The sequence below is a fragment of the Amborella trichopoda genome, chromosome 4 (genome assembly GCF_054954075.1).
Source record: "Amborella trichopoda isolate Santa Cruz 75 chromosome 4, AtrichopodaSantaCruz75HAP2 v2.0, whole genome shotgun sequence".
NCBI lineage: Eukaryota > Viridiplantae > Streptophyta > Magnoliopsida > Amborellales > Amborellaceae > Amborella > Amborella trichopoda.
In genome coordinates, this window is record NC_142339.1 from 34,762,526 (window position 1) to 34,789,288 (window position 26,763).

A 26,763-nucleotide genomic window follows, 5' to 3' on the forward strand; every position below is an offset into this window, starting at 1 on the left:
AAAAATGACGGACGGGCATGGTCACAAAACCATGAGTAAGAGTGTTCCATAAAATAAAAGCCGGGCACGGTGAAAACCTGAAAGGGCACCATGAGTAAGAATGGAAAAAGGTGGACGTGGCCGCAAGGTCATGAGTAATAAAGCCCCAAATAAAAAAGAGATTGGTGAAAACCGTCTCTACAGCGCCACTTCCTTAGTCCAAGTGAAAACCCGCAAAGGGCGATTGGACCAATAAAGCAGGTTGATGCAGCGCTCGCTTCCATAGGCCGCTTCGATCGGCATTCCAAGAAAAATCCCTGGTATCAGAATGCCCTGCTATCGGGACCCAAAAAAAAAGAGCTTCAAAGAAGAATTCCACAGCCTGAGTCAAAACACAAAAAGACCCAGAAGTCAGAAGAATCGCCAAGAAGGCAAGTTAAGCTCCATGCAAAAGAGACCCATTTCTAAGAAGTCACTACAGTGAGCTAAGTGACAGCCAAACTAGCCTCCATAGAAACAAGGAGCCACATTCCGATAAGCTGAAGATGCCCCCAGAAGGCTAAGTAAACTGTCGAGCCAGACCTAGACCTATTATACATCAACCAGGATTGAGCCCCCTGAGGTCGCCGCAAAAAGAGGTATCCTGCTTGTCGAAACTGTTGGCAAAAAGCAAGGTTGAGCCCCAAGAGGTCGCCTCGAAAATGAGGTACCCTGCCCGTCAAGGTTAAACTAGTGTAGCAGCAAATGACCGTCAACCGAAGGCTTTTCAGCTATCCATACAAAAAACAAACAGACAAGGAAACAAAACCCTGAAAGAATGGGAAGAATGCCTTTAGGCATGGCACTCGACCACCAGACAGGCCTGATTCTGACCAACGGGGTCCACAAAAAATCCTCGACTGTTGGAATCACAATTATTGTCCAACAGGGTGAGAAGACTTTAAAAGCATCCCTCATCATTATAAGACCGTCCGATAGGGTGAGGACTTAAAAAACAAATCCCTCCAAATCACAAGACCGTCCAATAGGGTGAGGACTTTAAAAAATATATCCCTAAAAAAGTCCAACGAGGGTGAGGACTTTGACAATACCCCTCAATGTCTCTTCTCCCCCAAAGTCTCCACGAATGGATCGGCGACAAATGCATCCAGACGTTAGAGCATCCTGGTGATATCGTTACGCGGACATCTCCTCGGCGTTAGCGTGATCCTGTGACCAGGAAGAAAAAAAGTAAGTAATAAAGCCGAAGGAAATTTTCGGAATGTTGACTTCTCGCTTCTCTCGAAGCACAATATTCGGCAGGGCAAGTTGTTTGAAGGCATTTTTCTGCAGCTTGGGTCCCCAATGCAGAATAAAGAGAAGCCGGTCAATAAAGCCCTGATACACAAGTCGAATTCTCGACAGTCTCATAATTGCCCCAGAAATTGTGGAAATCTTGCTTAGGACTCCAAAAGGCTACCTGTCAAGTTTCATCGCAATCCGACATGTCCAAGGCAGTGCAGACAAAGAAACAGTTTCGAAAAAAATAGCTTTTAGCACCCTGAAATGGACCCTATAACTAGAACCTTATTATCGGAGCGTCAAATGGCTGTGGGACCACCGCCATTGGGTCCGACACGGTCGAAAACCTTTATGGGTCAAGTTTCGACTCAATCTGACACTCCAGGACAAAGTTATGGGCAAAACACTGAAAAGGGGTAGGCCACGCGCTATTCCCGTGCGCCCTTCCTACACCAGTCTCCATTAATGGAGACTGATTTTCACAGTTTCGGGCAGTAACTTTCGGGAGCCATATCTCCTTCGTTCTAAGTCAGATCGAGTCCAAATTTTGGGAGAGTGTTTATCTCGTCAAGACGAACATTTTGATAGGTGGCACCGCCCACGACGACGCTCGAGCAAGGAGAAAAGGTAGAGAGAAGTTGATTCGTGATAAGAGTTGCAGGAAATTCAGCAACGACACATCTCGCTCGAGCGGTCGTATCACAGCGCTCGCACAACGGATCCACGCGAAATCAGTTGCATTGCGTGCCTAAGGTCCGAGGTTACATCTGGGTCAAACCTCGCACGTGATGAATTGTTAGATTTGATGTACGACGGCATTAAAGTTGCAGAAAACTTCCGGTCGCTGGAATCCAAATTCTGGCCAAAAACCCAAAAGTGAAAAATCCTCGTTTGGGCACAAAATCGAGCTGCGTTTGTTGCAAAACTATTGTGACGGCATGCTCAATACAATTCAGTGAAGAATCATGAACATCTGTCAAGAAACGAACGCAATATTGATCCGAAGTTTTCAAGTTTCTTACAATTTTCGCGTCACATGATCATGGCCTAAAAACGCGATTCGTGGTTCGAAATAAGTATCAAATCAATCGTCATTCCGAGCCCAACGAGAAAACAATCATCTTTTGACCAAACGAGCGCCGGAGCAATCCCGATCAGCCTTGAAAGATTGCACACGTTCTATGGCAAAGACAGGGACTGTTTTGAAATTTTGATTATTGTTGGGCAGGGCAAAAATCGTCATTTTTCACCCATTTTTAGATTTTCTTTTAATTCAAATAAATAGTAGTTTTTAGCAATTAGGGTAAATTTTGGGCATCCACCTGTGTTTTGGGCCCACCTCTATATATATCATGTTATACCTTAATGTAAAAGACCCACTTTGATTGAATAAAATTTCCATCTTTACTCATGGTTGGATCACGTTTTGGAAAAAGAGGAAGGAGAGAAATTTTTGGGCCAATACCCCCGGGCTTAAAGTAATTTTTCTTTCTGTCTTCCCTTGCTTCTCTTTTCTCTCTTTCTTTCTCTCTTCTCTCCTCTCTCTTCTTTCCTTTCTCTTCTCCGTCTTCTCTCTTTCTCTCTCTTCTTCTCTCTTTCTCTCGTTTTCGTCAAAGTTGCGTTCACCCCTCCTTTCACTCTATTTTGTTTAAGCCTCACTCTCTTTCTTCCTTTTTATCTCACATTTTCATCCCAGCCTCTTACATAAAAACCCAATAAGAGGCCCCTCTCTTTATTCCTCCTGTTGCCCCTTTTCTCCTTTTCGCTAATCTTGTCCATGCCCCTTCCCTTTGTTTTTATCCAACCCTTTCATCCAAATAACCCAATACCCAATTCTCTCTCTCTCTCTCTCTCATCCAAAGAACCCAACAAAAGCCCTCTCTCTCTAAACCAATCTACCCAATAAGCAAACCCACTCTCTCTTAATTAATATATTTTTCTTTATATTTTATTCCACCATCTCATTTTACTTCTTCTACCACCTTCCTTTCATTTTATTCCCTTCCCTTCATTTTATTTTATTTCATTGACTCATTTTATTTTCCCTTGTCCTATGTTATTTTATTTATTTTATTCCACTTACTTTATCCCACCATACTTTACTCTATTCCATCCATTATCTCATCTTATTTTATTATTATTTTTCCACCCCTTTTATTTTATTTTACTCCATTTCATTTTATTTATTTTACTTCCTTCATTCTATTTTAATTTATTTAATTCTAATTCCATTTTCTAGTTTTATTTTATTTTAATTCATCTATCTTATTTTCATCTCATTTTTCATCACTCTTATTTTGCTTTCATCTCTTTTGGAAGACCTAGCGAGAGTCAAGCTAATCTTCGCCTCCCCACTTTCTCTCCTTTGATCGTTTGACTAGAGGGCAGGCTGAACCTGGTACTCGTGCAAGTCTTGTCGTCGAGTAGTTTAGCCGTCGTGCCGATCTGAGTCACCGTGCCCATCTAGCTGCCACGTCAGACTAGCCGTTGCGCCAGGCTGGTCGGTGTTGGTTTTTGTCGTTGAGTAGTTAAGCCTCCGCGTCGGTCTGAGGTACCGTGCACGTCTTGCTACCACGTCAAATCAAACACCATACTAGTCTAGTCACTGTGCCAGCCTAGCCGCCCGGTCAAACTTCTGCTCTCACTTTCACTTCTCTTATCTCTTTTCTTCTCTTTTCTTCTCTTCTCTTCTCTCATTCTTCTTCGTTTCTTCTCCCCTTTGGAAGGTTTAGCGAGAGTCAAGCTGACCTTCGCCTTCTCTCTTATTCCTCTTCGTCTCTCCTTCAAAGACAAACACTTCCTTTCTCTCTATCTTCCCCCTTTCTATTTCTTTCTTGTAAAATATGTACTTAGAGTCCCTTGTCAAGAAGATGCCGTGAGGCTGTCGAATTGACACGGATTCTCCTATGTTATTTTCTGTTTATTCCTTGAGTACACAAACACGTGTGTGTTCGCCCTATAACAAGGTGAGGACATATGCCACACTCGTCTGTACTTTTAATGTGTGTGTGTTTACAGAAAAGGAGAAAACAGATCAAAGGAGGCGATTCCAAACCGGCCACAGGCCAAGGGGGCATTCCAACGTGATCTAAGAAGGCGCCCATGTGAGCCAGCCCGATTGTGTCACGCAACCACGTGAGGTAAGTCCCACCTCACGGCCTTAATTCCTCTCTCACCGATTGGTACTCTTGCCCATGTCTTCTTTGCACGGTTCTCAAGAGAGCGATTTCAGATCCGGAGTCTATCTTGAATCTGGAACCACGCCACCACCTCAACCCGACCCGGGGGCGAGATCGAGGCACCTAATCAGTCACCATGCATTTTATAATCAGATGTGGGTAGTATTATGCTGCATTTCGTTTGAGAGTGTAAACTAATTTCATTTTATGTTAATAATTATCTACATTTGTTTTTTTCTTGTGCTTTACATAATTGATATATAGAGGTAGGTCAGTTAATCGGAAGGTCACTTTAGTTTTTACTCTTCCCTTTTTCCTTTTGTGCTAGACAGTTGGTCTCTTTGGCTTTTGTTATTCTTTGTTAGGCCCAAAGAAGACTGTAGCCAGTTACACTTATTCTTTTGTGTCTTTGGGTGCATTGGTGTATGTGGTTTAGTCCAAATCATATATATGAAATAATGAAATTCAATTTATCCAAAGAAGAATTGTAGACCTAACAATCAGTAGGACATAAGGAGAAAGACATTTTAGTAAACATCAGTATATTAATATAACAATATCGTTATTGAGTACCAAAACTTCTGCTTCATGGTGTGCCCCAATCAGTGTAGGAAAAATCGAACCAAAACGACTAACCGAACATGGACCCAGAAGTGGTTCAGCCGGCCTAACCAATAAACCGCCCAATTCAACCGTTCTAACCAAGCAAATCCCAAGCGGTCAAAAAAGTGTTCAAAAAAATAAATACAAAAAAAAAAAATCTAATAAAATATGAAAAGTATATTCAAAGAATGATTTAACAAAGCATATCCAAATGAAATTGAAAATTAATGAAAAAAAATGGATTTTAAAGAATCGATTTGTGCCTAGGGTATTTTTGAAGTTTTCCAAAAAAGATAAGAAAAATGTAAAAATAAGTATTAATGACCAAAACAATTTCCAATCTTTGCCATAGTGATGAAAGACATTAAAAAATGCATTACAAACAAAATCCCTTATTTTTTGGGATTTTATATTTTTTTTTAATTTTTTTTAAAAATACCTGGCCGGTCACCAAAACCAGCCGCAATCGGAACCGGCCAACCTAGCGGTTACCAGTTAGATTGCCTGATTTTTCCTTCAATGGCACCAATATCCTAGCAAAGGTCATAGAATCAACTGCCCTTTGCCAAAAACTTTCATAAGCGTTTCCACCTCTAACCTTATTAAATTCCAAACTACAACTACTCATAACATACAGATTTTCAATATAATCATTTCATGTTTTCAACTGAAGGAGTTGCAAGAAGTTCTTTTCATTGTTCATTTCATCCACTCTATTCTAATACCAGCAGACATGCCTGCTATAAAACTCAATGGTAGGCACAATAAAGAGATCCACCTTTCTGAAAACTAGATGAGCCTAAAAGATAATAAGCAAGGAAGAGTCAAGCTTACATCAACAAAGCCAAAGAAAAAATTTACATTCTAACACTTTACTTTTTCATGGAATAACACAACAGTTCTCATTCAGCAATTTAAACTACCATAGGTTCAGAGGGGGAAATATCACCGTAATCATGGAGACATGGGTTGATAGTATAGAGGCATTAGAAACATTGAAGAGGTAGAAAGTGTGACCTCTTGTGCTTGCTGCTTTTCCCATTCTGCTAATATTTTCTCTAAGCTCTGCTTCTCACCCTCTAATCTTGCCGCAAAGTCCTCCCGTTCCTTTATAGCTTCCAATGCCTTTGCCGCTGCAGCCTCTGCCATCATCTTTTCTCTTTTGCTCCTTCTCTCCGCCTTTCTCTGACTATCCTCCTCAGAATCTGTTGAATCTGAATCAGATTCAGATTCAGATCTCTCTTCACTCTCTGAATAGTTAATGTGGCTTCGGACCAACTTGGCCGCAGGTGTGTATGAAGAAGAGCCACTGCCATGTCGAGGCAATGAATCACGGCTAGTATCTCCCAAAACCTGTTCAGTTTGATCTCCATAAGAAACCCCAATTGAATCACTTTGATCATTCATGACCATGGAAACTTCCTCACTCTTTTCGATGCTTGAGTTACGGGTAGTGCTGGGTTCATCTGCTTTTGATACACTATCCAGTCCATTTCTGGATTTGAAATCACTGTTCTCATCTGAGCTAACCATTTTATGATTAATCTCAGAATGGAGCTCATTTTTAGCAATTGAATGACCATTAGATATGCCCCTTTCAGGTGAATTACCATCCAGGCCATCATTTCTCTCTCCAAGTGAAACACTGGAGTCACCATCGAGCTTTCTAAGCAGAGAATCTGCTGAAACAGAAGCCCCAGATGTAAAATTCAAAGGCACTTCTTTCTTAACCAAATCTTCATCATTAAGAAGAAATTTTGATGTCTCGCCCAATTGGGTAACGGCTTGAGGTTTACTGACACCAGGGGGTGAAACACTGTCTCCATTCACTACGTTTGGCAGAGAAAAACCCAATCCCCTTGCTTGCTTCAAGACAGGAGGAGAGCGCTTAGGGGTAGCAGTCTTCTTTGCCTCTGAACCATATGATCCAGGAATCCCGTTAGAAACAGGCTCAGGGGCACCCAAGAGCTCGGTCCAGTCAGCCTCTGTTAGGATCGGTGAAGGCCTCGAAGTGGGTTTTCTTGCAGGCTTCTCAAGCTTCTTTCTGGTAGAATGCTGCTTTCCTGGATCATGGTTTGCTCTTGGTAAGAGATTAACATTAGAATTGTAATGGGTATCAGATGATTTCTTCTTGAGTTGGTCTTTTAAGGGCACCGTTTCAGCCCTTCTCAGAACATCATCAATGGATTCATGGGATGGAGATTTCTCATTTTTGCCTAGCGATTCTGCCGCTTGCTGGTCAATCTGGAACAGCATAAGAGAAACAAAACAATTAATTGCCTGTCAATCGCGCTTCTCATTCCTAATTATCTACACATTCAACCACAGAAATCTGAAAAATCTGGTAAAAAATACCATTCACAATTCAATTTCAAAACCCCAAGTTTCCTTTTGGCAATGAACTTCAAAACTAATCATGAAAAAGGAAAATGCTGAAAAGCCATTGTGAAAACAGTGTGACCATAGAGAAAATCAGAATTGTGTGATGTGATACTGTAGAAGACACAATGCATGCCTGTTGCAAAAATGTCTCTGCTACTTTGAGTTTGGATGAGATCCAGCCTGCCATGCCTATCAAATTCTTGCCTGGTTTTCTTTTTTCCCCCTCTGAAGAAGCTCTTTAGCTATAAAGAGATCAGCTTTCATGTCTTCAATTCAATTCGGTATCGGGTTGTCATCGTTGAAGGGCGAGATGAATTTGGGCGCCTCTCTCTCTCTCTCTCTCTCTAAATTTCAGAGATGAATTTGGGGGGCCTCTCTCTCTCTCTCTATAACTTTCAGGTTGGGCAATCGGGAAACTGCGACGGCTGCTTGCGTGCTTTGACGGATGGTAGACGAACGTTTAACACACAACAAAGTCAGAAACTTTTCTACTCCCACGGGAGTATTGCAATCTATCTACTCCCTCCAAAACTTAACATTGGGATGTCTTAAACTTAACATTGGGATGTCTTTTAGATTCCGAATTATGGGATGGCATTTCTGTAACTCTACTATCTATCTAGCTTAAAATTAAAATTGTTTGATGCTAGCTGGACCAGATTTCTAGCCCCAAGGTAAGATGGATGCAAATAGGTGGTCCATCTAAAAATAATTAAAACTAACGGTTCGAATATTTTTTTAATAGAATTATGATTTTTAATTTTTAAAATTTATTTATTTTTCATATCTATGATCTCCATAACATATCTTTAAAAATTAAGTCCAAAAATCAATCTAAAAAATAGATTTTTAAGAGGTGACTCATCTCTGCATGGATTCATAGCAATTGTATCCAACTTAAAAAAAAGCATCCCAAGATTGCACTGGAACCACTAGATTTTTTGAAGAAGTAATCTAGATGTTCAATAACTCAAAAGCCAATTTCTTTCTTTTGAAAATAGAATAACTCAAAGTTCAAATTTTTTTTCTTTTAAAATAGTCATATCATTGTAAAAAAAATAAAAAATTATAAAAAAAAAAAACCCCAAAACCACACTTTCCATGCAAGTTACCCCTAACGTAACCTTTTCTCTCACTGTGTTCCCCAAATTATACTTTCTACGCAAAAACACCCCAACCAAATAAAAATTAAAAAAATACCTAAACTACCCTCCTTTTTACTTTTAATTTTTTAACGAAAGTTTCCCTCTTTCTCACCCTCTCTCTAACTCTCAGAACGAGCTTCTTCCCTGTCTCTCGCTCTCTCTCCTGGCCAGACCTCCCTCTCTCTCACTCTCTCTCTCGGCCCGAGCTCTCTTCCTCTCCCTCTTCAAAGGACTGAAGGCCCACCCTCTCTCTCTTTGTGAAACGGCTCAAGTTCTCAATTTCTTTGCCCCAGCCCAAGCCCAAGCACGATTTTTAGCTCAATCTCTCTGCCCTAAATCAGCCCCATCAAAAGTATGAAAGAGTTTTTTAACTATTTTTTATTAAATAAATATATAGCATATTTATGGAATAAAATCGCTAAAATCTGTTGTTGGGTTATTGTTTGTTGAAATTTGTTGTATTTGATCTATCATTGACAATGAAGAGATGGATTGCTCTTGACTTAAGAATTATTGAAGTTTTTCTTATGAATTTGTTATGGAGTTTGGCATTTTTTCTCTGTTGTCATTTTAGGGTTAGAATGATCTTGGTGGTAGGAAATTTTGGGTTTTTTTTAGATTGAAAATCATTCAATCGTTTGATCTAAATTGATTGCTCATGGCATAAGAATTATTGAAATTTTCCTTTTGAATTTGTTATGGAGTTTGGTTTTTTTTCTCTATTTTCTATTGTCATTTTTAGGCTAGAATGTCCTTGGTGGTAGGAAATTTTGGGTTCTTTTTAGATTGAAAATCATTCAGTTATTTGATCTCAATTGATTGCTCATGGCTTAAGAATTATTGTAGTTTTTCTTATTAAATTGTTATGGAGTGTGTCATTGTTTCTCTATTGTGATTTTAGGGCTTGAATGTTCTTGGTTGTAGTAAATTTTGGGTTTATTTTACTGTATCTATTTTCTCATGGTTATCTTTGCATCAATTGTTTTTTATTTGATGATCCATCCTTTTTCTCTTGTTCAAATTTAGTTTATCATTAAAAAAAAAAAAAATGCCTAGCTCTTGCTAATTTTAGTAGTAGTTCTTTAAAACAAAAGACAAACCCAAAAAACTGACTTTAGGAATGTCTATATTGCTAGTTGTATATATTGTGCTTATCTACATTGTTAGATTGAACTTTAGCTTAGAGAAATGGTATTGCTTAGCTATAGCTTAGATAAATAGTATTATTTATATACTAGAAATTTAGGATAAGGTTTTTATCCAATTTCAAATGCATTCGAATTCAGGTCTACAAAGTCATTTAGTTTTGTTTCATTTCGCAAAAGAAAGGCATTGTGCTAGTTTAACTTGGATATGAACTAGTTCTTACTTTGTAGAAATATTGAATTGCATGTTCATCTTAAAAGTTGGGTCCTCTTTTGAGGCTCTTTATTTCAATACTATTTTTCATAATTTACTAAAAAATCTAGACATTAACAGGGTGAAATTGTTACGAGTGCAATTTCAGATAAGCATTGTTAGAAATGTTTTTTTAGGTTATATACCACCAACAATATGCCTACATACCTCTTGTTAAAATTTAGTTGTAGCTCTTTTGAAAAGACCTAGTTGAGCCTACCAAACTTGGGCAAGTTCAATGTGTGGAGTGTAAATTATTACAAATCTTGTGCAAGACAAAAGAAAATGAGTGATAACAAATTGATTTAGTGTATTTTCTATGGAGAACTCCAATCAAATGTAGTAATCGATGAAAAATTGTTATGGTTAAATCTATTCCTTCCTCAAATAGAAATGATGAAGAAGCTGGAATGTGAAAAAGAAGCTGACATCAAATCCATCTGGCACTTAAAAACAACATCAAATCCATCTGGCACTTAAAAACAATGTCACCACTTAAAAACAATGTCACCACCACCTAAAAGCAACACGTAACTCCAGTTCTTCTTATTATTAGCTAACATGTAACACCACCCAAAAGCAAAAACAAAAAAAAAGATTGAGGGACAGAGAGAGAAAAGGGTCTGGTAATCTATGAGGGTGGTCCAGAAGAAAGAGTTTCTGGAATCACAGTGCTTCGGCACTGTGTAAGTGCGGTCCGGCAATACATGTTCTAGAGTCACAGTGCTCCAGTAGTACATGTTTTGGAGTCACATTATTCCAGCAGTTGCAAAGCACGGTCTGGCAGTAGAACTTTTGAGTCAATGGGCTCCATCAGTGGCAAAGGGCGGTCCGACAGTACATGTTTTGGAATCACAACGCTATGGCAGTTGCAAAAGACAATCCAACAGTAAAACTTCTGAGTCACAGCGCTCTGACAATTGCAAAGGGCAGTCTGATAGTACATGTTCTGGAGTCACAACGCTTCAGTAGTTGAAAAGGGAGGTCCGACAGTACATGTCCTGGAGTCACAGCGCTCCAGCAGTTGCAAAAGGCGGTCTGACAGTACATGTTCTGGAGTCACATCGCTTCAAAAATTTCAAAGTGCGGTCCGACAATACATTTTCTGGAGTCACAACGCTCCAACAGTTGCAAAGGGCGGTCTGGCAGTAAAACTTCGGAGTCATTGGGCTCCAGCAATTGAAAAGGGTGGTTCAATAATACATGTTCTGGAGTCACAGCACGTTGGCAGTTGCAAAGGTTGGACTGGCAGTACAACTTTCGTGAGTCACAATGCTCCGACCGTTGTAAAGGGCGGTCTGGTAGTACATGTACTGGAGTCACAACGCTCTGGCAGTTGTAAAGCGTAGTCAAGTAGTACATGTTTTGGAATCATAGCGCTCTAGCAGTTGTAAAGTGCGGTTCGACAGTATATGTTCTGGAGTCACAACGCACCGACAGTTGCAAAGGGCGGTCTGGCAGTACATGTCCTGGAGTCACAGCGCTCCGACAATTGCAAAAGGTGATCCGGTAGTAGAACTTCTGAGTCACTGGGCTCCGACAGTTATAAAGGGCGATCCGACAGTATTCAATTTCGGTCCGGCAATGCGATGGTCTGCTCCGGCAATGTGCTACTGGGGTCGATAGTCAACGTCAAATCTGGCCAAATTGATTTTTTTGTACAGGAAAGGCATTTCCGTTAAAAGAAATGAACTTTTTCCCTTCGGGATATTTGCATAGAAAGTTTGTTTTGGGGAAAAAAGTGAGAATAAGTTAGGTTGGGGGTAAGTTGCATAGAAAGCGTAGTCTTGGGGTTTTTTTGTAATTTCCCCTAAAAGAAAAGTATACAATGAAATAATTTACTTTTAGCACAAGGAGGTTACAGTCACTCTTGTTCTTTAGATTTTAACTCTCAAGTGGTTTTAAACATATTGCTTACTAAACTTAAAGTTTAAAAAAATAAGAAGAAAATTCTCGAACTTTGTGACATACTCCAAGCCATCCAATTTAACATCTAATGACTATGAGTAATTTAACCTCTTTGTGATAAAGATAAATGTTATAATAATATAGGGTGTAGTTTGTATAAGGTTGCAACTTTAAACAATCCAATTAAAGCGCACCTCTAAATTTTATCATAAATGTAATTTTGACATAAAAAATTCTTAGGATAGCTTGAGAATCTATTTTCATCTCTAGTTATAGAATTTTAAACTCTAAAAATAGTTCAAATCAAGTAGATCTACAAACACATAAAAATCTTGAAAATGGACAGTCCAGATAATGTGTTGCAAGGTACATTATTTCGTGGACTCGAAATATTTTTCTTCTTTCATAGTCATACATCTTGATGTCGATAAGATCAATTAGAGGGAAAATTTTGTTTCATGCAGGCTGAACCACATTTCTATATATGCGGTCCAAAAAGTGTGAAACATCCATCCTAAAGATGGATGCAAGTAGGTGTTCCATCTAAAAACAATAGAAACTAACAACCCAAATGTTTTCATGCTAGAATTATTAATTTTAGGTTTTAAAATTTATTTATTTTTTCATATTCATGATCTTCATGTTAGAGATCACATGCCCTTAAAAATTAAGTCTTGAAATCCATCTCAAAACTAGGTTTATTAGGAGGCCCGCATTTCTACATATGCCGGTTAATTTTATAAACGATTTTTGAGGTGCAACTTTAGTTCTACATTTAAGGTTGCAACCTTATATATACTTTTTCCAATAATATAACATCCTAATTATAAAAATTAGATCAAGAAATTTCAAAAAAAAAAAAAAAACAAAATCTCATGTCGACCGAGGGAATAAATGTATAATATATGCTCATGAAAGAGTACAATTACATGTCCCAACAAAAACATCCCAAAAAGATGAGGGGGAAACAAAACTACCTTTGTAATTATTTGATGCAGCTTACCATTTACATAAGGCCAATGTAGAAGGTGGAGTGTTTTATGGCTTTCTAAAGATTGAGCGATAGGTTGGAAGTTCTAAATCTGTCAGGGGTTAGTAGATCATAGATGAATAGTGGTGCGAAGGAATATTTGAAACATCAGATCGATGACCTGTATTAGTCATATGGTAAATTGATATGGATCCACAAATCAACAATTTGGACAAGTGGATTAGCCAAATAAGCTGCATCCAATCTTACAAAAAATTCAAGCAATCACTAAACAATATTATAGACAATGTGATATGCGTTTTTGTAAAAAATAGAGTTAATGTGTGATGACCACAAATATTTTTGGAACTAAAAAATAATAAAAATAATAATAATAAACTATAAAATAGTTATAATTTTGAATAATAGTTCACTATGTTATGAATACACCATGGAACCACCCTAAACTTTCCCTTTTCATTTTAATTAAATTAAGATAATTAAATATAAAGTTATGTGCCATAAGGTGACATTATAAGAGGATGATGTGTTATAAAGTATTATTATAAGATAGTGATGTGTCATAAGGTGACATTATAAAAGCATGATGGCTCATAAAGTATTATTATAAAATAATGATGTGTCATGAGGTAACACATATGCAAGTAAGAAAAAAGACACATGTTTGACATATGTCAAATGAAGATTGATCATCCTCACTTACAAATACCCATCATAGGCCCATCATTAGCCCAACACAATTGCTCTTTTTCTCTCCTCCCATATGTTAGTCCTTATTCTCTCTCTTAATGATTTTTTATCTCTCTCTCTCTCCTCATGCTCTTTCTCTCCTAACAAATAGTTTTTTTCTCCCTCATAATATTCTCATAAAAATAATATTATTCTCATAATGTTTTCATAAAAATAATATTATTTTCATAATGATTCTCTCATAACAAATGATTTTTCTCTCTCTCATAATATTCCCAAAAAAATAATATTATACTCAATAGACTGCTTATCATGTTAAATTTCAATTTTTAAGAATGTCGCGCAGAACTGCAACCTTTCTGAAACTACATTTAAGAAATTTAGCCCCAAATATTTGACTGGTTATTTATATAAATATCAGTGAAAGTGATTGCTCTATATTGCTTCATGTGAATTCATGTTAATGATTTCAAGAATATTTTGAATATACGATATTATTGTTTCCTGATATTTAGTGATAAAGAGTTTCATCGTTATTTTAAATATACAAGTGGACTTATCTGATACATCGTTAGGGAATAAGTGGACTCATCCGGTATGCCGGTGAGTTCTTAGTGGACCTATCTGGTACGCCGGTAAGGAATAAGTGGACTCATCCGGTATGTCGGTGAGATATAAGTGGACCTATCTGGTACACCAGTAGGGAATAAGTGAACTCATCTGGGATGCCTGTGAGATATAAGTAGACCTATCTGGTACGTCAGTAAGGATTAAGTGGATCAATTCAGGACGCTGGAGGGGTACATAGGTGACCTACTTGAGACGCTAGTACGGTATTTAAAAAACTTTTGAATTATTTTAAATTGTGTTCTTCTTCATATTGTTCAATATATATTCAAATCTTTGAAATTATATTAAAACTGTATATTTCTGTTGAAGAATTCGAAATAGTTCTCATTGACTGCTTTTCTTCATATTATTTCAATATGCATTCTTTCAGAAAATATCTATATTTGTCAACCATGCTTGCTTTTAAGCATTATGATGGCCACTTATTGAGTAGTCAAACTCATCAAACTAATGTGAATTCTTTTCATAATAAATTGCAGCCTTAATATTCGAAAGTACAACAGAAGTAGCTATGGAGAACTTTGTAGTCACAGTTAAACTTACATTTGTAACTTTTGTCTTATCAAAGATGTATATAAATGGATATTTGTGTTAATATAAGTTGTAAGTAGACTTTGTACAAATTTGAAAGTTTTTTAAATGGAAAATCAAACAATCTTGTGCAATATATAAAAGAAAATTCGATTTTGTTAAGGATAGACTGTCACACCTCAAGAATGTTAGTATTACCGAACCTGGGGTGTGACAATTTTGGTATCAAAGCAATAGGTTTAGGATTCCTAGGAAATTTGAATAGGAATATACTCTAAGTCATACTTATTGTTAATGTATGTATATGGATATGTATCATACTGATACGTATCAGTATCGATATGTATCTGTATGGATATATATCTCTTGATAAGATTAGGTGGTGTCTATGTATGATATTTATCATACTGATGCATATCAGTATGAATATCCATCTGTATTGATACATATCTCTTGTTTGTATATTTATACGGAGTCTTTTATATTCTTGATTAATCAATTTAATAGAGTTCTCTGTAGTAGTCAAAAAATCATAACAATTGTTTTTACGTGGTTCGTCACAGATGTAACTACATCCATGGACATAGCAAACTGAAATCCACTATACCAATGAAAGTTACATCAAAGATTTTGGAACAAAGAGTTAATTCTCTAACCTCGACAAAAATCGAGTCAAGCAAACCCCTTTTAAACCACTCCCCCTTCCGTTTCTTTACTTCTGGCAACCATTACCGATAACACCAGATAGAGACGCGGGATCAACGAAGATAACACCAGATAGAAACGCGGGATCAACGAGAAACTAACTTTCTCTCTAACTAAAAGGGGAAACCACCCAAAATCTCAATGGGAATTGCTTCTTTATAAGAAACAATCCCCTCAATCTCCAGGATCAAACCTCTCAATCTCCAAAAACAAGCCTCTCAATCTCTAGGAGTCTACAAGAGATACATCACAATGTTTCTATCCATAAGAAGTTCTCTTCCCTAAGAGGAAATTGCATATTATGCACAAAAGGCTCTGCTTCCCTCTCTCTCTACTTCGTACTTTATTGGGAAAAAAGTGCAACTCTAAGTTTCTTATTACTCCAAAAAGCCTGCCTTCATTTGATAGATGGAAGCCTCTTCATTTGGGCAAATTCTTTCTTTTGTTGGGCATCCTCTCTTTCATTCTACACGTGCAAATAGTGCTCTTTGAGCAAGTACACCTCTAGATTCTTTACTATTTTATGAAAAGTAAACCATTGTTGTTGTGGTCCCTCTAATTTGTCTCTTTACCGAGTTGTATTTCGACTCTTTGATCGATTTGGGATCTTACTATTCTTAACTCTGAATCTAAAATCCAACTGTTTTTGTTGATCCGCTGCTGACTTCTATTGGCTCTCCTAAGTGCCTCATGTTTGATAATCGAATTTCTTGATCCTGGTTGATGATCAAGTTTCCATTACTTGATCATGTTTAATGATTGAGTTTTTGTTTTTACTCAGTCCAATGAGATGATGGAGTTTTCCGTTACTTCATCCTGTGTGATGATCGAGTTTTTCTTTGTTACTCAATCTTGTCTGTTCCGGAGACCTATTGATTTGGAGTTATGCGAGACTGCTCTGTTCGAGGCGTCGGTTTCTGAGGATTGCTAATTTGTAAAATTCACCTCTGAAAAATGATCAACGAAAACGATCGATCTGCTCTATTTGGAAAATTGCCCCTCTCTTTGTTTTGCCTCTAGATCTTGATCTCAGAGTGATTTGTCTGAACTCTCATCAGCCACCCTGATCTTTTCAGATGATCGAGTTTTCCGTTACTCGATCTTGTTTGATGATCATATTTTTCTTTACTCGATCATGTTTGATGATCGTGTTTTTCGTTATTCGATCTTGTCTATTGATCGAGTTTTTCGTTACTCGATCCCAAAAATTCCGAAGACCTGTTTGTCTGTTGTTGATGGAATTTTTCGTTACTCAATTCCGGAGATCTCAGATGTTCCTGAGGCCGTCTGTTCCTGAGGTTTGCCTCTTTCTGTGCTTGTTGTTCAAGCAATATGAGCATGAAGACTACTGCTTATATCGTTCAGTATGGATATTTATTTGTATGGATACATATCTCTTGATAAAATTAGGTGTGGTATCTATGTATGATATGTATCATACTGATACATATCAGTATGCATATCCTTCTATATGGATACATATTACTTGGCCATATATTTATACAGAGTCTTGTATATCTTGATTAATCAATTTAATAGAATTCTTTGCAGTAGTTTGAAGATTATAACACTTATTGTATGAACAGACAAGTACAATGTCAAGATCCCGAATGACTAAAGCTAGCATGGAGGGAATTTATAAAGCCTTGAAGAATATGATTGCTCTTATGCAGCACCAAAGGGAGAACAATAATCCACCAAGACAGTCAGTTACGGGAAATAATGGGTATAATATCAAATTATTTAAGAAATTAAATCCACCTACCTTTAAGGGTGCTGCCGATCCATTAGAAGCCGATGGATGGATTATGCAATTAGAGAAAATATTTGAAGTAATAGAATGTCTTGATGTTAAGAATGTCACCTTGGCAGTTTTTATGTTGGAAGGTGAAGCAGAACATTGGTGGCAGATAACAAAAAGAGTATTGGTCCTCGAAAACAAACCTTTGACTTGGGAACAAAATTTTGAGAAACATTCAATGAAAAGTAATTTCCAGATTTTATTCGAGATTAAAAAAAAATAGAATTTCTAAAACTAGTCTAAGGGAACAAAACAATAGCATAGTATGAGGCCAAGTTTACTGAATTGGCCAGGTTTGCCCTACATATGATCAATTATAAGACAAGAAAGGTAAAAAATTTTGAAAGTGGCCTCAGACCAATCATCAGAGGGAGAATATCAACCCTAAAATTAAGAACTTATGCTGAGATAGTGGATCGAGCCCAAATTATTGAGAAAGACTGCGAAGACTTCCAAAAGAGGAAAAACCAGAAAAGTCGGATTAGACCCATACCATCTAATTGACAAAAATGAAAAGAATCAGAAAGGGCAAACAAAAGGCTAAGACTGAAGTCACTCCAAAGCCTACCGGAACCTTGTAAGAAATGTGGGAAGAAGCATGGGTTAACACTCTGTTATTAGAAGACTGGAGCCTGTTTCAAATGTGGGGAGCTGGGGCACAAGATCAAATATTGTCCTATTATGCAAATGCAACAACATTCAAAGCATGGTGAAGCAACTCACAAACCCCAAATGAAAGGATGAGTATTTGCAATCACATAGCAGGATGCCCAAGCTTCAAAATCAGTGATTCAATGTACTCTTACTATCTTTCAAGATATAGCTTATGTTTTAATTGATCTTGGATCTACTCATTCATTTATGCCACCAAGATGTACATGCCACTTAAAAGTAGAACTAGAACAATTGGAATACATTTTAGAGGTAGCCACACGTATGGGAAATTCAATTGTAACCAATTTAATATACAAATCTTATGTAATAATGATAGAATAAAAGAAACTATTGGTGGATTTAGTACTTTTAGAAATTCAAGATTTTGATGTAATCTTAGACATAGATTGATTCTTTGCCTACCATGTAAGTGTTGATTGTTACAAGAAAATAGTTACCTTTTGCATTCCAAATCAATTGGTATTTTACTTGGAAGGTGTCAAGGAAGCTTCCCCACTATATTTAATTTCCTCCATTCAGGCTAACCACTTCCTTCGAAGGTGATGTCAAGGCTTTCTTGCCTATGTTAAAGAAGATAGAAAAGAAAAGATGAACTTGGATGACATTCCGGTTCTTCGGGAATTTCCTGATGTGTTTCCTGAGAATTGTCAGGTTTACCACTTAACAAGGAAATTGAATTCTCTATTGAGTTGCTTCCCGGGACAGCCCCAATATCTAAAGCCTTTTACCGAATGGCACCTATAGAATTTAAGGAACTTAGATAACAATTGTAAGAATTATTAGATAAATGTTTTTATTCGACCTAGTGTGTCACCTTGGGGTGCTCCGGTATTGTTCGTTAAAAAGAAAGATGGGTCCATTAGGTTGTGTATTGACTACAGACAGCTAAACCAGGTAATTGTGAAAAACAAGTATCCACTACCTACAATTGATGATTTATTTGATCAATTACAAGGATCACAAGTATTTTAAAAAAATGATCTCAGATCTGAGTACCATCAGCTTAAAATTATAAGTGATGATGTTTCCAAAACAATTTTCAGGACAAGATATGGCCATTATGAATTGTTAGTTATGCCTTTTGGATTAACCAATATACGAGTTGCATTTATAAATTTGATGAATCAAATCTTTAAGCCCTTTTTGGATTAGTTTGTTGTAGTATTCATTGACGATATTCTAATTTATTCCAAGAATCGGGAAGAGCACGAGCAACATGTGAAGACGATATTACAAATACTAAGAGAAAATAAGTTGTATGACAAACTAAGTACATGTGAATTTGGTTAGAACAAGTGACATTTTTAGGTCATGTGATATCAAAGGAAGGTTTATCTGTTGATCCTTTAAAGGTTGAAGCTGTGATTAATTGGAAGCAACCAAGTAATGTGACTGAAGTCCGAAGCTTTTTAGGGCTGACATGATATTACAGAAGATTTGTAGAAGGATTCTCTCGAATTGTGAATCCATTAATTCGATTGACATAAAAAAATGTCAATTTTGAATGGACAAATGAATGTGAGAAAAAAATTTCAAGAATTAAAAGCTCGATTGACTTTTGCATCTATTTTAACTATTCTTGCGAGGGATTCAAGATTTACAGTGATGATTCACACAAAGGCTTAGGCTATATATTAATGCAACATGTTAAGGTAGTGGCATATGCATTTAGACAATTGAAAGAATATGAGAAGAGGTACCCAACCCATGACTTAGAACTAGCTCCAATAGTATTTGCTTTGAAGATATAGACACATTATCTATATGGTGAACAATTTGAAATATATACAGATCATAAGAGTTTGACATACCTCTTTTCTCAGAAAGATTTAAATATACGACAGGTAAGATGAATGGATTTTCTAAAAGAATATGATTGTACAATCCATTACCATTCAGGTAAAGCTAATGTTGTAGCAGATACTCTAAGTAGGAAGTCTGCAGAAGTTCTAGCTCATCTAATGATTAAAGAGTGGCGACTACTGGAAGAAATTAAAGATTGGAACTCAGAATTTCATTTAAAGGATTCCGACACCATTGTTGCTAATTTATGTGTAAAGCCAACTCTTATTCTGAGAATTAGAGAGGCACAAATAAGCGACACTCAGATGGTAGCAATCATGGAAAAATTAACCAAAGGGTCAATACCAGATTTTTGAAATCCAACAAGCTGGCATATTAAGATTCAGATGGAGACTTTAAGTTCCAAATAATGAAAATTTTAAAAGGGAGATTTTGGATGAAGCTCATCGATCTCGATATGTTGTGTGTCCTAGTAGTAATAAAATGTATCAGAATCTATGAAGCCATTATTGGTGGAACAATATGAAAAAAGAGATTGTTGAATTTGTGTGTAAGTGCCTGGTGTGCCAACAAATTAAGGCAGACCACCAAAAACCTGTAGGTATTTTATAATCCTTACCCATTCCTGACTGGAAATAGGAGCACATAACTATGGATTTTGTTACAGGCCTACCCAAAACAAAGAATAGTCACAATCCAATTTGGGTAATTGTGGATAGACTAACCAAATTTGCTCATTTTCTAGCCATCAGAGTAACAGGTTCATTAGATAACCTGGCAAGACTATATATTCGATAAATTGTGAAATTGTATGGGACCCCAATAACAACTGTGTCTGATAGAGATCCCCAATTTACCACTCAATTTTGGAAAAGTTTACAAAAAAACCATGAGTACGAAGGTAAATTTTAGTACGGCATTTCATCCTCAAGCTGATGGACAATAAAAAAGAACAATTCAGACTTTAGAAGATATACTTCGAGCTTGTGTGATGGATTTTAAAAGAAATTGGGATGATCATTTGCCTTTGATCGAATTTGCCTACAATAATAGCTATCAGTCTAGTATGAAAATGGCACCATATGAGGCATTATACGGAAGATATGGAAGAAAGTGTAGATCAACTATCTGTTGGGATGATGAAGGGGAAATAAAATTTATGGGACCAGAGTTTGTTCAAGAAACTACCAATAAGATTAAGCTCATTCGGAAAAGACTTTAAAGTGCTCAAATTAGACAGAAAAATTATACAGATAAGCATCGAAGAAACTTGGAATATCAAGTGGGAAACCATGTATTTATGAAGGTATCTCCTTCCAAGGATATAATGAGATTTGGAAAAAAGGGAAAATTAAGCCCAAGGTTTATTGGACATTTTGAAATCTTAGAAAGGATTGGAGAGATGGCATATATAATTGCCTTGCCCCCTGAATTATCAAACACTGATTATGCGTTTCATGTGTCAATGTTACGAAGATATGAGTTTGACCCGTCATACATCATTAACCATGAACCTCTCCAAATTAGAGATAACTTAACATACGCCGAGCAACCCATTCAAATTCTCGATTGAAAAGAGCAAGTGTTGAGATCCAAGGTGATATCATTAATAAAAATTTTGTGGCAACATCATTCCTTAGAAGAAGCCACTTGGGAACAAGAAAATGAAATCAATGAGAAATATCCCCATCTTTTTCAGTAATCAGGTACAAAAATTTAGAGGACTAAATTTTTTTAAGGGGGGGGAGAATGTGATGATCCTAAATATATTTGAAACTGAAAAATAATAATAAAAATATAAAATATTTATAATTTTGAATGATAGTTCACTATGTTATGAATACACCATGGGACCACCCTAAACTTTCCCTTTTCACGTTTGTTTTAATTAAGTTAATATATTTAAACATAAAATGATGTGTCATAAGATGGCATTATAAGAGGATGATGCGTCATTGTAAGATAGTGATGTGTTATAAGGTGACATTATAAGAGGATGATGTGTCATAAAGTATTGTTATAAGATAATAATGTGTCATACGATGGCACATATGTAAGTAAAAAAAAAGATACATGTTTGACAAGTGTCAAATGAAGATTGGTCATCTTCACTTACAAATATCCCTCATAGGCCCATCATTAGCCCATCACAATTGGTCTTTCTCTCTCCTCCCTATGTAAGTCATTATTCTCTCTCTTAACGATTTTGTCTCTCTCTCTTCTCATGCTCTTTCTCTCATAACAAATAATTATTTCTCTCATAATATTCTCATAAAAATAATATTATTTTTCGTATTATTCAATATGTATTCAAATCTTTGAAATTATGTTAAAACTACATATTTCAATTGAAAAATTCGAAATAGTTCTCATTGTATGGTTTTCCTCGTATTATTTTAATATGCATTTTTTTAGAAAATATCTACATTTATCAACCATGATTATTTTTAAGGATTATAATGGTAACTTACTGAGTAGCCAAATTCATCAAACTCTTGTGAATTATTTTCAGAATAAATTGCAGCCTTATTGTTTGAAAGTACAACAGAAGTAGCTATGAAGAAGTTTGTAGTCACAGTTAAACTTACATTTGTAACTTTTGTCCTATCAAAGATGTATATAAATGAACATTCATGTTAATATAAGTTGTAAGTAGACTTTGTACAAATTTAAAATTTTTGAATGAAAAATCTGACAGTCTTGTACAATATGTAAAAGAAATTTTGGTTTTGTTAAAGATAGACTGTCACACCCCAAGAATGTTAGTATTACAGATGCATTATGAATTTTCATTATCTTATAAAAATAAGTGAATATTAAAATTTCGTTTCATGTTTGAATATTTGTTGATTAACCTTCTGACTGTATTTCTGGCCGGTATTTCATGAAGCTTTTCTCTCTCTTTCTCTAGAGATGACGAGGGAGGAACGTTGGTTTAGAGGTGGATATAAGTTCTTTACTCTTTATGATCTCGATTTTCATATATTTGATGTTGTTTGTGATGTGATGAGAGAGAAATTGTTTTTTTGAGATGGGTATATGCCTTTTGAATTTTGAAATAATGACGTAGTGGGGAAAGATCTAGTATATAATTTTTCGTTTTCCAAACTCATAAGCCTCAGCAAAATTTACATCCTACCGAACTCTCTCTCTCTTATTGGTAGGGGAGAGAGTTATCTAAGGAGATCAAATATTACATTGATAAGATATTGATATTTGTCCAATGAAATATATTTTTAAGATATAATACATTCATGGTAGGACTAAAAAACACTGGTGCAGAAAAAAGGAAAAATAAATAAATTAAATACACACACATAACACGAGCAATAGAACGTGTGTTACACATTTTAAATTGGGTGCCTTTTACGGCTAAAACTGATATATTGTAAAAATTTATTGTTAGTGATTTATCATCACATTATTTGTTTAAAATCTTAAAACGCATTGGAATTACAAGTGTCCCATAAAGGCTCCTAAGAGGATATTATATATATGGAAAAGTTTATACAGAGCCGAAGCTCTAAACAATCAAATTTGAGCCCACCTCAAAAAGTTTACTATAAGAGGTTGTTTTGATGCCCAAATATCTTCAAATTGATCATCTTGACATCAAGATGTAAGGACATGAGAAAAAAATGAATTTCAAGTTTTGGAAATAGTGTATTTTGTAATGCATTTTTAGACCATCAATTTTCAAGATTTTCAAGTTTTCATAGATATGTTGATCTACCCTATTTTTGAAGCTTTGAATTTTATAAATAAATATAAAAATGTATTTTAAGGCTATCACAGATTTCCAGTAGTAAAACCACATTTCTCTACATTATTTGAAGGTAGGCTCTAATTTAATTGTTTAGAACCTAGGCTTTATACAAACCGTACCCATATATATATATATATATATATATATATATATATATATATATATATATATATATATATATATATATATATATATTGCCCTGCCGCCCTTGTGGTCGTCCACTGCACACCCCTTATGTGCACATGTGACCCGGGTGCCCATCTTGTGCATGTAGATAAAGCATGTGGTGCTATACGATGGCTAGCCAACAAATTTAAATTGCGAGGTAGCACTTATCTCGGATGTAGGATTGGATTCATTCGCATCCGGGCTCTCGTCCTCTTAGAACCCGGCGTAGAGTTGTTGAGGAAAGCCCTCCAATATCCCTCAACGAACGTGGTTTGATCCGACGCCTTCATACTCCTCACCATGTCACTATTCTGAAGTCGCTCATGATGATCCATGGGTCCTGTGTGCTCCTGAGGTACGATTCAATTTGGCTTGGTTCGTGTTGGGGAGTGCAAACGACTATGATAGTTAGCTACTACGTAGGTGGCTATAAGAGAGGCCGATCAGAATAAAATTAAAATATGCTATAAGACTGGCCGATCACAATAAAATTAAAATATAATATCCACCATAAAAAAATGAGAATTTAAATATAAAATATATGAGCTTACTTTCAAATTTTAAATTACTTTATATATAAGTCCCACCTTTTGTAAATTGAATATTGCATTTTAATTTTATACATTTCACTATAGAGTTGATCGGATCCATTCTTTTTGCCATAATGCACCTGTAAAAAATATTTAAAAATAATTATTAATTTAAACAAAAATAACCAAAATGCCCCTTAAAATTTTAAAATTTTAAGAATATTTTGGTTATTTTATTTTAAAATATCTTTGGATATTTTTCACGATTGTGAGATGTTGAGAAATAACAACTCCCTAAATTTGAGCTAGATCCGATGAAAAAAAAGAAAATAAATCAAAACCCATGCATACTCTTAAAAAGTGGGACTTGAGAGTGAAATATAAACTACACAAGATTTTTAAACTTTTGATAATAAAATAAGATTTTTTTTTGTAAATTTCCGAAGGAAAAACAACCAAATAGGGGGCTGTGCATTTCTACGGCATTGACACCCTCAAAAGATAGCATGCCCAAATTTCTTCATCGTCTCAAATAGTGATAGCATATCCCCAGGGACCAACTTGGTCTCATGATTTAGAAAGGCAAGTAATCTTAAAGTGGAGAGTGGAAGAAATGAGGAAAAGCCAACTTCAAAGACGAGAAAGAAGCCAAAATGCACGGGTATACAAGCTTTCCATTACTCTCTCTTTCGAACAAGAAACCATGTATGTGTGCAGTACACAATGGAATAACATCACAAAAGCAAGAAAAAAGAAATACACAGCAATTTGGACCATTTGCTCTTGCCAGACAAATGAAGAAAAAACTGGCCTTCAATGATGGACCCTTGGTTATTAAGATGATTAAACACAAATCGATTACTGCCGAGTGACAAAGGAATCCATTACTAATTACACAAGGGGTTTATCTTCTCTTCCCAACCTTTGGCAAATGACTCTAGAATTCATCTATTACATTTCAACTAATCTTCATTATCTGAATCTGCAATCGAACAAAATCAAAGCTATTGTTAAAATCACTTTGAATAAGTATTCGATTTAAGTTCAAATCTAATCAATGGGGTAATCTATGGAAAAAATTTGGCGCAAATTAAGCAAGAGAGATGCAGGCATACCTGATCTGATATCCTCTCCCACCTGTCCCCTATTCTTGAGCTGCCGCGAGACCATGAAAAAGATGAGGATGCCCCAATATATGTGGAAGATCAACAGCGTTATGAGCATTGTGTTGAGCAAATAGTAGAGAAAACTGTGATACCCCTTGGATAGAACGAATACATCGACTGCATCATGGCTGAATTGAACAACTATCAGAAGCAACATAAGTCGCAACATAAATTAAATGAACGTATGTTTCAGACTATTATTTGCATGTAGGTTGCATGAGCAAACCTTGAGCTTCGGATTACCCAGAATGGGAAGTATATGAGCCGCAGAAGAAACCAAGAAATGGCAAAGAACCCAAAGCATGTGCTGGCCGCATGCTCATTTCCAGTGTACTTGGAGAGTTTGGCTGTTTCCATGAACACATCATTGACATCATGCAGTGCAAGAATGATGGATCCAATGCGAAAAAATCTGCAGATCACACGACTTAAAAAGTCAAGTAACATGCAGTTTGTATGGAAGCAAATATTAGTATTTACTAGTTTTCAAGAAGGGTGTGGTCTACATAAGGTGTCAACCTCAAACAATCCAAGTGCGCATCTCCAAACCTTGTTGAAAGATGTAATGTTGGTGTCGGAAATTTCAACAATGACCTGAAAATCTATTTTCCATCTAATTATGAATTTTAAAAATCAAAAAATGCTGCAGACCTACAAACACTTGAAATCTTGAAAATGGATTCGGAGAAATGTCTTTTCTTTTCCCCAAATCCATACGTCTCGTGGTTGTGATGGTTAGTTGGAGGAATTTTCAGCATCAGAAAATCTTTTTCAATGGATTTTTGAGGCATGCCTTATTTCTGCAGTATAAAGTATTAGAAACCTTTTAGTTAAATAGTTTCTCAAAACCTCTAGGAGTTTACCGTCTATGCTTTCAAGAGTCCATGTATAAAGTAAATAAAACACTCTACAAATACTCATGTATGCTTGTGGCCAAATCAAATTCGAGTTTAGAAATAAAATTTCAGTTTTCTATTATAGTGGGAGGGCATCGTTACAAGAGGGATTCCTCAACTATTTTGTAGAAAGTGATTTCTGCAGCTCTAGCCAAGGTATGGGAGAATCTCCCCAAAGACTGGAGCCTATCTTCTTCTTTTGGTGGAGATATTTCTGAAATTTGTAGGTTGTGGATTGGAGGTACTCCCAAGTAAGCATGGACCTACTTTTTTCTTTCCCCTCGTGTGGCAGATCCTCATCCAAAATGCCCCGCAAACAAATTGGTCACTTATTCAAGCCCTTGCATAAACCCTAGCCAAACCTCTCCAAACCCAAGGTGAACTAATTCAATAGCCATTCTGACGATATACCTGCCCTCTGTAGCCTTCAAACGCAAGTTTAAAACCAGTATTTCCTTTGCAACCATCTGTATATCTCCTTGGACTGTTGATTTAAAGGTATTCATACCCTGAAACCCTTATATCAAACCCTAATT

At 36.2% G+C, this 26,763-nt stretch overlaps 2 protein-coding genes and 1 long non-coding RNA gene across 6 annotated transcripts in view; 1 reads left to right on the plus strand and 2 right to left on the minus strand.

The window, feature by feature from the left end:
• Positions 1–7,847, minus strand: part of GC2 (golgin Putative 2) — a 59,666-nt gene extending 51,819 nt beyond the window's left edge. For both annotated transcript variants that reach the window (XM_088864004.1, XM_011623015.3), the window contains exons 1-2: positions 7,558–7,847; positions 6,060–7,286 (exon numbers count right to left, since the gene is read on the minus strand). In XM_088864004.1, coding sequence (XP_088720130.1) covers positions 6,060–7,286; positions 7,558–7,611 — 1,281 coding nt within the window. In that variant the 5' untranslated portion in view covers positions 7,612–7,847. The remainder of the gene's footprint in view (positions 1–6,059; positions 7,287–7,557) is intronic.
• An 837-nt stretch (positions 7,848–8,684) lies between these two features.
• Positions 8,685–14,786, plus strand: LOC148782417 (uncharacterized). Its single transcript, XR_016053516.1, has 2 exons — positions 8,685–8,921; positions 14,666–14,786. It is a non-coding gene; the product is annotated as an uncharacterized LOC148782417 (long non-coding RNA).
• Positions 14,787–24,809: 10,023 nt separating this feature from the next.
• LOH2 (LAG1 homolog 2) overlaps positions 24,810–26,763 on the minus strand; it is a 67,107-nt gene continuing 65,153 nt past the window's right edge. For 2 of the 3 annotated variants that reach the window (XM_011623014.3, XM_088864006.1), the window contains exons 4-6: positions 25,558–25,743; positions 25,281–25,459; positions 24,810–25,147 (exon numbers count right to left, since the gene is read on the minus strand). In XM_011623014.3, the coding sequence (XP_011621316.1) occupies positions 25,128–25,147; positions 25,281–25,459; positions 25,558–25,743 (385 nt within the window). In that variant the 3' untranslated portion in view covers positions 24,810–25,127. Of the gene's footprint in view, positions 25,148–25,280; positions 25,473–25,557; positions 25,744–26,763 lie in introns of all 3 variants that reach the window. The other variant, XR_016053517.1, reaches the window with a different exon arrangement.